The 12400-nt window shown below is 38.0% G+C and overlaps 1 protein-coding gene across 2 annotated transcripts in view; it reads left to right on the top strand.

Moving 5' to 3' along the window:
• ADGRG6 (adhesion G protein-coupled receptor G6) overlaps positions 1-12400 on the top strand; it is a 106027-nt gene that overhangs the window by 48118 nt on the left and 45509 nt on the right. The window contains exons 4-6 of one of the 2 annotated variants that reach the window (XM_009644313.2): positions 670-738; positions 3794-3877; positions 10996-11081. In XM_009644313.2, coding sequence (XP_009642608.1) covers positions 670-738; positions 3794-3877; positions 10996-11081 — 239 coding nt within the window. The remainder of the gene's footprint in view (positions 1-669; positions 739-3793; positions 3878-10995; positions 11082-12400) is intronic. The other variant, XM_035899802.1, reaches the window with a different exon arrangement.

Below are 12400 nucleotides of genomic sequence, written 5' to 3'. Positions count from 1 at the left end.
AGAAAGTGTAATTAATGCAGTTTCACCAGTTCTGCTTCTTTAGCCATTCTTTTGTGCCCTGTTTTTGTCTCCAGACCATCAAAGTGTATGCATGTTGTTATGAATAATTCAGTAGAGATACAGACGTATAACATCTGCTTATAAATCATGCATTCCAGAATATTAATCATGCCCACGCCCTGGGCAGAGGAACAAGTTTACTAACCTTTTATCTGGTTGGGTTTGTCACAGGCAGATTACTCAGAAGTGTGTAGTGAGTAACCTGTGCTACAGCAGCGGAGTGTGGTCGCTTCTCCAAGCTGCATGTTATTACTCACAAAGATTGCATAAATCCTATGGCCATACTGACCCCTCCACTTAAAGCCGTTTGGCAGCGTACATGCAAGCTGCATTCATTTAATGCAATGTTATTTAGTGAAAGCTAGGAAAACCAGGGGAGGATATGTAAGTGACTGTAACTGGCAAGTCAGTGGGGTTTTCATGGATCCCTCAGCCGCAACAGAGAATGGAAACACATAAGTCTTATAGGCAAATGGCAATATCAGTTTTGCCACTGAGAAAAATGAGGAAGAGGACTGTATCACTGCAAGATATAGTATATTTTGAGACATGGTAATTTTATGCCCAGTAGCCAAACCCTTCTAATTATTTTACTTCCTTTTTCTAAAGGCTCATACCTAATTCCCTCTTCTGCAATTGAACCAACCAGTTGTGCAAACCTGGGAAGCCTTTGCCAAGGTAAGGAGCCCAAGTCATTTTCACAGTTTCATCTTTGGGAAATCTTTATTTTCCTTGGGTTTTTTATTCCATTTCTTTTTTATTATTGTTTCTAAAATGGTGAACTGCAATAAAAATAGCAAGGAAAGGAATTCTTTAGTCTCACCAAGCGTGTGGGTGTCCTGTACTTACCGTATGTGGGAAAAAATGTGATTGCTCCCTTGATAATACATTTTCCAAATAGTCTCCATTATATCAAAACTGAATTAATCGACTGCTTTCATTTTTTTCTCCATCTCTTTTCCTCCTGCACATTTTGACAGTAAAATATTAATCAGGATAATAAATGGGTACATCTGTAAATAAAAAATGAGCAGATGTAAAAAAAGGAACTTACTATTCATTTTTTTCCAATAAGCTATTTTGAGGCTAGATACTTTGAGATTAGCAGGTAAAAAATTAACACCACACTGCAAAATCTAGCAGATTTTAGTTAATGAAACACTTATTACAGCACTTAGTGATGGTTTAATAGTGTAAAAATCACCACATGTAAGAATTCATGAGGTGTCTTTAAAGGTCAGCTCAACTGAATGCAAAAAATAGGTGAACCATAGACATTTACATGCCATGTGAATCGTCAGACATGCAAGGACAGTTAATTCCTTCTGCTCTGCTTAGAGGCTGAAGTTCTATAAAAATGCTCGACTTGAAAAGGATCAGCCCATTTCCACAATACCTTCATGAACGCAGACCTGCTAAGGGGGTAGCATGCTATGTTAAGCTTTAATCACAGGAGCAGCTGCACCAGAAACAATGTCTGGCTCTGTAACCCTTTTCAGGCTGAATGGTGGAAGAAGGAGACAGGAGACAATAAAATATAAAAGGGGAGGAGGAAGTCTCAGAACTTTTTCAAAACCAACATTTACAAGTGAATCAGATTTAGCTTAAAAATAAAAAGGAAAATGCACTCTGCTTGGGAAGCCAGTAAGAGATCTATGTCAGTCTTCAGTGCACTTCTCCCAGATTATCCTGAGGTAAATATTGTTCAGGTTCTTGGAGCATATTGTATTGGTCTCCACAAGGAAAGTGAAATGCCAGTTATGTCCATAATCAGATTTCAAACAGATGTTTTCAGGCATCATATCCACAAAGCACAATATGATCTATATACTACTATTCAAATACCTTAGGTAAGCATGACAGCAATAATTATTCAATATTAGTCTTTTTATATGTAAAAGGTCATACAGCCACCATATAAAGAACTTTGTGTATTCTCTTGAAAGAACTCTGAGGGTTTTCCTTTATCAAAATGACATGATGTGAAAGGAGAGAGAATATATTTCATTAGGTCAGCTAATATGGCTGCAGAAATGGACACACTTTCAGCAAAAAAGCCTGCATTTCTAAAAGCCTCATCCTTTTTTCCAGCTTTATTAACTTGTCTAGCAGAAGATATTGCCTCTAATAAGAGATGCTACCTTTCAAACTTGCCTCTCTTAACTTCTTAGTTAAGACTATAAATAAACACTATGAGTACTTTCACAAAGGTGACGCTCTTTCCTTCTCTGAAAAGTGTTTGTCACTTTGGAAGGGGCAGATCAGATTTACTCTTTTCATCATCATCATCATTATTGTCATAATAATGAAAATCGTAAAAAGATGTCTGTCTGTCTATTGGTCGGCACTGCAGACTTAATTTAAACTGAGAGGCCAGTTTGGATTCCTTGTTTGTTTGTTTGTTGTGTTCTGTACAGTAGCACCAGTAGCAAAGTTTGGGGGTGCCAGATTACATCACCTACAGTCTGATGAAAGAGCCTTTTTCTCCATTATGCTTAGCAAGTATTTTCATTCATTGGAAGATACCTCCTTTAACAGAGTTGGCTGGAAGATACGATCAGTAAGAAGCCCTATAACTTCTCAGACAATATAGCCCTGATGTTACATGGAAGAAGAGCTATTAGAGGATGTCACTTTGCATACCCACTTTTCCAGTTAGAACCTATTTGCTGCAGTGTCCAACTCTTCCTTCTCTTTCCCCAAGTTTCTTATTTCACTGAAATCTGAACATGAACCTGCTCCCTGAGCTAAGACTTGAGTTTATGACTTTCAAACTGAAAAGGTTAGCTAAAACAACCTCACAAAAAGTAAAAAGTGCAAGTTCTTGCCTAAAATACAATTGCTTAACCTGCAAAAAAACCAGGTTGGTTCTTGGTCAAAATCTGCAAATCCATGTAACACTGTGAGATTATACCGCTAACAACCTTCAGATTTTAAAAAGAGGTTTTTTGGGGAAAAGAAATCTGTCAATGAGTGGATTTGCGTTCCCTGGGAGTTACTAGATAAAATGAAATTATTTTCTAAACTATTATTTGACAATTTAGTGGCATAAACTTTGAATTCCTCTAGCATATATACCCTCCCAGTCCACTGTGGGGGAAAATTGCAGTTTTGGCTCCTCACTCTGATTTTGAAAATTGCTCTGGCTGGTTCTCCGGGGAAATGTTTGCCAGGGTTGTGTGGGGTGAGTCCAGTTAGCGTCAGTGAGAACAGTACAGCTGACATCCTACATGAAGCTTTCAAAATACATATTCCACCTCCAAGTCTGATTTCAGTTCTCTTCATTGTATGGAGTTAACTGGATCCTAACATGGGCGATTTAGTTTTGCATTTGTTTGTCATCTCCAGTCCCTGAGTAGTTTCACAAGCAATATTCTAAGTGCATGCATCTTAGAACTTACAAGATCTATTTTCTGGCCTTTGCACAGCTGTTTGGATCTGAAGCTCTCATAAGAGGATTTTGAGTTTATGAAAGCAGTGCAGGACTGATCTTGCAAACCTTACACTGGCAAAACTCCCACTGAAGTCAGTGAAAGTGAAGATTGCAGGATTGGAACCTCAGATTATATCCATTCATCACTTTGTGCAGAAAAAATAATGTGTTTATTTAGCATTTATGGCATTGTGTGTAGATGGTTTCATTTTACGTTGTCATGCGTTGTTCCCATTTTGTCTTACCTTATTAACATTCATATTTCATTCAAGTTCACCTCTTTCTCATCTTTATTACCAGCTACTGTAAATGCTACTACTCCTACACCACCCACTGTCACCACTAACATGCCCGCTACTAATAGAAACGATAAGCCAAACAATGGTAAGAAATCCTGTGTTACATTTTTCCTTGTACTGTGTCTAGAGCAAATTTATTGTATTTTAAGGTGTGTTTGTCATGGTATCATAATGTCAGGGGTCACGTCTCAGTTCTGATCTCATTTACACTGAAATAAATCAGGAGTAACTTCGCTGGACTGTGTAAGAATGGTGTAAATGAGAACAGAACCAAACTCTGTGTTTCTTTGTATCATGTTTACCTGGCTCTTGTACGAAAGGGACTCGCTGTGCATCACCCGTTGTATTTACCCATGCAAAGAGGGAGGGAAGGGAGAGGGATTTTTAAAAAGGGTCTGAAAAGAACCATGCTACTGAAATGTTTTCAGGCTGCAGATTATGAAGCATTGTGTAGCTCCCGCCGGTGCAGCCAGGGTGGTAGTAGGCTGGGATTGTCTGTTCCTCACTAGTCGGGCGGAGGAGCCAAGTGGAATCATTCCTATGGAGCAAAGCCACTTCCACTGAGTCAACAGGAATCTTTCCACTGACTTCAAGAAGAGCTGGATCAGACTTTACTAGGGAAAATGTTGACAGTATCAGATATAGTTTACTTTTCATTTAGAAAGATTAAGGGAAAAAATAAGGTAGTAAATTAGCCTATTATTAGCACAGGAAAAAAGCAGGGACTTCTTTTGAGGCTTTCTCCAATTCTATGATATCACTGTCTCCTAGAGACTGAGCATCATTTTGTGAGGCACTGCTACAATATTCATGAGTTTGTTAAAGATAGTTGTTAACAGTTATTAACAACACAGAGATAGATTCCTGCAACTTTCATCTGAGGCTTCAAGATAATTTTGTAAAGATTTATTTTTTCAGTGTGCTCCACAGATGTAGATTAGAATGTTGGGGGGTTTTGTGGTTGGTTTTTTTTTTTTCCCCCAAGTACACCAGTTGTTACTGCAGGATTTACAATTCTTGGAGTATTTTTTCTCTTTGGCAAGTTATTTCTTGTACATTGGCAATCAGGCCAGTACAGTAGGCAATGTGAAAGAATTTATCTGAATTCAACCTCTTTGGAGTTACTAAGCTGTAGAATTAAGAAGAAAATATTGAAATTTTCTTCCAAATTGTGCTGTTTTTCTTTTTGTGGAGCCACTCAGAGCAGTTAACTCTAATTTTTGTAACTACAGAAGGAAATGCATGCCTTATTAGTGTTAGTATGAATAAAAACCGGACAATTAAGTCCTTTCTTTGGCTTTGAAACTCCCAAGAGAAAGTAGAAAGACTGAGAAAAATAAGCCAAATTCATCTACAGTAGAAGCTAATTAAACTGTCATTTAGCTAACTGGCGTCATTTTCCACTCCTGGTAAGTTGATTTTTAGACCAAGAGCAGACAGCCAAGAACAGACAGCTAAGTTGCATATATTTTCTCTACTCCATTAACCATATGGCTTACTACACACAGACCTGCAGGAATTCAGACTTCCTGCTACAGTTATCTTCAGAATGAAGAGAAATTCACCTGAATCCTCCCATTCACAACCACAGAGGCAACAAGAATCTAAGATAGAAGGGGTCAAAACCATAGGAATTATCTCAACCCCAATTATTTGGCCAGTGAAACAAAGGCTTCTGCATTTCAGTAAAAACTCAGCAGATGAGAACCCAGAGAGAAAAAACATGTACAGCTTGTTTCTTCCAGCTGTGTCCACATCAGCTGCTCCTGAGGAGACCAGCAACGATACCTTGGCTGCTCTTACAGAAAAAATCAACCTAGATAACACTGTGATGAATCAGTTACTGAATGAAAATATTTTGAATGCTTCTAGAAGTTCATTCCACAGCACTTCTGATGCAGCAGATGCTGTTGCAGAGCCTTCTGTGAAGGCAACAGTTCCTCTCCTTCAAAACAGAAGTCCTGATGCAGAGCTAGCACTGACTTTGTCAGGTGGGCTGGATCATTCGGATTCTGAGTCAGCATTCCACTCTCCCGTTAACAGCAGCAGCACTACTGATTATGAACACAAAGAAGAAACCATGTGGATTTTGTCCTCCAACAGCAGCACGACCAATTTCATGCGTATAAGCGACATCTCAAAGCCTGTGAGTTGGTGGAGTGAGACTGTATTTCACCATCATATCACCTCTGACATTCAAGAAGACAGACATCATTCTCTTTCTAGCTTATCTGTATCACCTACAGAGGAGAAATTGTCATTCCAAAAAAGTAGGCTAGATTTGCTAGACTTCACACCTGAAAATTTTTATGTGGAAATGATAGAAGGCAACGCTGATAGGAAACCTTTTTCTGTGTTAGCAGCAAACAGTGAATTTTGGTTTAGAAAATCTATGCACATTAAGGAACATCATTCAGGAGGCATTACAAATTTAACCCCTGTGGAGACTCCATGTGCAAACCCAACAACTTTTTTTCAAAACATGAAAAAACCATACACAAAATTCATGCCTGACATCCAACTGACAAGTTCAGTCCTAGGACACAGTAGAGAACTAATAACATTTTCAGCACTTCTGGTAGGAACAGGCTGGACAAGCTCAGCATTTAAGCACATTGTAACAACCCTGCCTGTTTATCAACAATCGTTGACTGACATATATTTGGAAAGTGACAGCATATTTATATCTAATAGCAATTACTGGTCTCACTATTTAAAACATTCAGTGTACTTTGAAAAGCCAAGTGAGACCCTCAGAAAGGGAGTACTGGAGAACAGTTTAGATGCATTTCATGATAGTAATCAAAATGAAGAATCATCTTTTTCCATATTAGAGCCAGAGAACATGCATAGAGTTGGCAACTCCTGGGACTCAGGTTACTTGGATTTTCCAACAAAATATGTAGATATTTCCCCTTCTTTAATGGCAAGTTTTTGGACAGTTTCCTATCATTTGAAAGAAGCATCTCAAATGTTTTCTGGGGAGCCACCAGAAAATTGGTGGCTCTCATTTAATAAACTTTCTTCCCTAACAGAGAGATTGCCATCCATTAGTTCACCTGATAAGTCTGACAGTATCTCTGAACAAACATCTTCCATTAGATTATTACGTCACAGGGCTGAAGAAATGAACTTCTCTAGTCATGCATCAGCATTGGAAACACGAATGTTTAGTTCATTTATTCCAGGCCTTTCAAAGAGAATTTCAAAAAGTAAAGGCAGGACAATATCACAGTTCCAGTCATCAATGAACTTTGCAAACCTAACTGCGTTTTCCAACAGTGAATTTTATTTTGATTTTCCTTTCCCTTCCCTGGAAGCACCTTTGAGTCAGCCCTCTGTACAGGTACAGGTAAATCCTTTTGATAAGGTACTTGAAAACTCCACAGAAAAATTAATGATATTTGATAGTTTGCACATGCAAATTGGAACTGGCCTAATAAGTGATCAAACCAACATGACCTTCCTAAACAATAGGCAGCAGCTTGTTTCTGTCCTTCCAACGCATTCAGGAACCCAGCCTTCACATTCAAAGGATAGCCAAGCTTCTTTCTTCATCAATTCACCGGTTAAGAGTTTGGTAAACAGTACAAGAACACACAGATCACTGCAGTCTCAAAGTCTTTCAGTGAATGATGCTGTAACAAATGCTATTGAGAAAGCAAGAAGTAAAGTTCAAATGGATGCACGTGCTTTTCTAAAAACCATCAATTTTATGAGTTCTGACTTCTTTCCAATGACATTGTCTTTGGAATTCAGGCACCTTCTTCATTCAGACTCAAAATTTAGAGTCAGTGTACCTCCTAACAGCTACTCGACACCTCCACTCCCACAAAGTTTTCAGAACCATCTTGATACAATTTCTCCAAGCATGATCCCTCAGTGGGATGCAGCAGAGTTAAGCTTGCCAACAACAGTAACACCGAGAAGTCATCTAACCTTTTTAGGACAAGACTCTGTTGAAAATCAAGGGGACAAACTGAAATACTCTCTGTGGGCAGTAGAACAAGAAGTCATTGGTGATAATGAAGGCATAAGGAATTCTGCTGTTCTGACATCAACAGACATATTGAGGCTTTCCAAATGGGATTTGGAAGGGGATGTGTATGGATCCATTAGCAAGCACAGGGAAGGAGTGTCTTCTCTGAATATTGCTAGTACTCATGCCTTGGATTTTGAAAATGCTGATTACGGACATTTTGCAAATCTCTCTTCTATTCTGCAATCATCAAGAACTGCAATAATGAAAGATGCAATACCTTTGCCATCTTCATATAGTAGAGTTATTATTCAGCACAAAGAGACCATCTTCAGCAGCACCCTGATGACAGATGGAACAGCAATCCATCACTCTTTCATTCAGTCCCAAATGCCAGTTTCTTCTTCAGTTTCGGCACATGTTCATTCCTTGGCCAATTTATCACCTGGGACAAGCCAAAATACCACCCCTTACCCACCACTGAATCAATTTACTAGCTCTCCTGCAGCCTTTTTATCGTGTTTATGTTATTCCTTCACTGAGCTGGGCTGCCTATGTCAACCTGTGGTCAACTACAGTATGTCAAGCCATTAAGTTAGACGTAGAAAAAAAACAGATCATCTTACCTATTAGATGTTAAGTTGGTAGACTGAACATAGAAATAGCTGACTTTCACCCTTTAGATATAGATCCATTTAGCATATGAAAAGATTTTAGAATAGTAATTTAATTATAGTAGAAGGGAATTTGTAACATTTAATGACAGTAAATGTCATTAACGTGTGATTTCTAATTTTTGTGTGCTTCTCTAAGATAGCTCTCATGAGACTGTGAGCATAATATATTGAGTTGCCATATATTCTGTATATTTTTATGTCATGTCTTTCACTTACAGTATTCATATATTTTTCAGGATTTAAATTTCAAAAAGCAAAGTTTTTCCAAAAGAAACTTTTGGATAATTTGCCTAACAGAATGAAAAAAAAAAAATCCTGGTTTTTCATTGATTATTATATTTTTCTAGTTGGTGGTGGGTGTGGGGAGAATTGTTTTTCCAGGTTCTTTTTTCCTCTTTTTTCAAATTATCTTTGGCTACTTTTCATCAATTTTCTGCCCATAACAATATTTTTTTTTATTCAGCATTTTGAGGTGGGATTTCCACTGTTTAATTTGGAGAGTGAGAAATCATTTTTAGTTTTCACTATCTGCCACTGCAGTCTCCTGAGGGTGTTTCAAAATGTAGATTAGTTCTTTGTTCTTGTTCTTTTTTCGCCTCATTAAAACATGCTTTCAGTCACTGTCTGTTGGAGATCTTGGAGCCGTTGACTAGTTTGTAGTTACTATGTTTGATTTTAAAAATACTTTGCATATTCCTATATTCTTAGGTGATTTCATCCATATCCATAATTATATAAATAAGGTTATAATTATACATATATGATTATATATGAATGTGTGAGAATATATATAATGCACACTTTCTGTATGTGTGTATCTGTATAGCACATAAAAGTTACATTATACATATAAAATTGAATATATGTATATACAGAGATCTATACATATAAATGAGATCCAAGTCTTGCAAGTGTTTAGAACTTGCCCAAAGTCCAATTTTCTACTTCCAAAGAAAGACTTCTTTTTTCCCTCTTTTTTATTTGAAACTACCACAGTAAATATAACAAATTAAAATACATTTTTGGATTAAACTGCACACCAGATTTGTGTATCTGCTGAGTTAAGGGAGGAAAAAAAGACAATATATCAGAAAGCAAGCAAGTTCATTCTACTCATACCCAAAATTTAATCACAGCTTACCAAAGCAGGTAACTGGTAAACCATCTTCCTACAAAGAATTCATTCTTTAGTATTTTATTGCAGCATGTCATACTGATCTCAGTGATCATATGATCAGTTCCATAAAGAGAAGAAAGAATAATACTCAAGCCAGCTCCAGTAACTAATATGCACAACTAAATCAGAAAATACCGAGTTCAATTTTTTTCCAGATACTTTTATTTCAAGCTCTTGTAAAATTATCACCTATGAAGTTGTAAAATCATGAAATTTGTTCCACGTGTACATAACTAGAATAAAAGATCTTTTATTTAGGCTCAGAAAGGTAGAGCAGTTCCTTTACAATGAAGAGACAGAAAGGGATTTCTGTGTAATTGTTGTCATGCCCTGTTCTGTCCTATTGTAGTGTCTCTGTAAGGTTTACATAAGATTTAAATAAATAAATGTATCTGTGATCAAGACCCACAGCTTCATTTGGCAACAGCCCTGAACCAAACAATGCCACATGTGAACATATGTGCAAGTGAATTGATCCAGAAGCTCTTAAGCCTCCCCCACATCCAGGGAAATTTTATTCAACCAGAGTGTACAGAATTTTTAGTAGCCTAATGAAAAAGATTTGACTTGTGAGAAGTATAGACTTTTAACACAGAGCATAACTATGAGATGATCTGATGTTATTTATTAGATGTGAAATCTTGTAATGCTGCCTACCAACTCATGAGCTTAAAAAGAATTTATATTTACCCTATGCCATTTCAAAACAATTTTACTGAATATAAAATTGCTCCAATCCAAGTGTTACACATTTTGTGACTGAAAGATGGTTTGTTCAGCTGCCGGTTTTGTAAAGCTAATGTGGGTTCTTCTACTGTCTGGCCGTCGCCGGGCCTGAGAGCAGAGACTGTGCTGTGAAAACAAGAGCTGGATATCCCTTCTCCCACCTAACTCTGTCCTCAGTTATCCTGTTACTTTCAACTAATGAGCCTTACCTGTTCTCACAGAGTTTTAAATCTAATCTGCAGTGGTTGAATTCTGGATTATAACAATATGACTGAGAGCAGAATTTATCCATGTTACAGACTTCAAAAATTATGATTATTTTTAAAATTTGTGACACACCACATTAAAGGCATATGCAAAATATTATTTATACGTACATTGTGAATTTCCATGTCACATTTTAGGCGTCTTTAAATATATGGAGGGGGAGGGAATTCTTGTCTAATTCGACAGGACTAGTGAGAATGGGCCCAAGCCTGCCTGGCTTTTTCACTCCAAACTTGTATAACGCCAACAAGAGCTTGAGGTGTCCTTGTATCTGGGGTTCAGCCCAATCTTTATACTCATCGTTAAACTCAAGTCTCATTGTTAAAAAGGTAAATGAGCTCAGTTTCTAACATTCTAATGCTGTTTTTAATGGACAGGTGGGCTATTCTACAGGATATCTATAATTGTCTCTAGTCCCAACTCCAACTCAGAGTGGGAAGTACATGATGTGGTTGCAGAATGGGTAAGTTAAGTTTTCTTTCCTGTGTGATTGCATGTATGAGTCTGCCCCATTGGTGTTATTGATCGGAAAAGGAAAAAAAAAAAGAGAATACCAAATAATTTCTTAAATTAACATGTGTTCTCTGAAGATCTTTCTATTATTGATTTGCACAGTAATGAATTCAGTTCTAGCTGGGGCTATTAGGCACTATGAATAAAATTTTGAAACATCTCCGCTACACCAGCCAGCTGCTGAAGAAATGTAGATACTAGTTGAGATTTTGGAAAGTGTGGAGAAATTAGAATTGTCCTCTGAAAGAGGTAGATGTCTAAGTTCCAACGTCACCATATAGAGTGATTTTTTTTCTCCCCAAATAATAATGTAGTTTTGCCATTATATTGTGATAGAAATAATAAAAAAAACAGGCAGTGTTCATTTGCATGAGGCAATAAACTTTTCCAATTTATCTTAATATTCTCTACTTCAGAAGTCTTCTTGCCATAGTTCAGTTGTTGGGGTTTCTAGTAGCCCCTGTTTTTTCAGCCCATTTTAGCAGACATAAGCTCCTTCCTGGGCCCTCTGGCTGGGGGTTCTTGAAGTTCCTGCCTCTGAAAGTTTCTCCTGTCTGAATACAGATATTCTCTGTCCTTTTTGATAGTTCACATAGTGGTACTCACACAACCTGTAAGTAGTCTTTATACCAACTATTTACATGAAAATATGATGTCATTAATGTATGGCAATTTTCCTTTATTTGTCTTTTAATAAACCTGGAGGCTTTCAGCTTTCAGAAGCTAAGGAAGAGAAACCACCTGTAGTCATCTACAAACGAAAAATGCAATCATCCACATCTGCCAGACTTGTTCTCTTTGCAACGGTAGCCAGGCGAAGTACGTAGGTGCCTGAGCCAAAGAATCCAGAAAGGCATCGCTTGGCCCCAGCAGAGCATGCAAAAGTGTCTCCCGGGGTAAAACTGAGCAGCCATTTCCCACTCAGAATAAATAGTCAAAGGATCTGAAAAAAAGATCATGATAAGTTTGCGGATGACACCAAGCTGAGTGATGCAGTTGGCACACCAGAAGGACGGGATGTCATCCAGAGAGACCTGGACAGGCTAGAGAGGTGGGCCTGTGTGAACCTCATGAGGTTCAACAAGGCCAAGTGCAAGGTCCTGCACCTGGGTCGGGGTAACCCTCGGTATCAGTACAGGCTGGGGGAAGAAAGGATCGAGAGCAGCCCTGCCAAGAGGGACTTACGGGTGCTGGTGGATGAAAAGCTGGACATGAGCCGGCAATGTGCGCTGGCAGCCCAGAAGGCCAACCGTACTCTGGGCTGCATCA

This window comes from Egretta garzetta, unplaced genomic scaffold (assembly GCF_000687185.1).
Source record: "Egretta garzetta isolate BGI_Z169 unplaced genomic scaffold, ASM68718v1 scaffold397, whole genome shotgun sequence".
NCBI lineage: Eukaryota > Metazoa > Chordata > Aves > Pelecaniformes > Ardeidae > Egretta > Egretta garzetta.
Note: the sequence above shows the minus strand (reverse complement) of the source record. Positions and strands in the feature narration are given on the sequence as shown.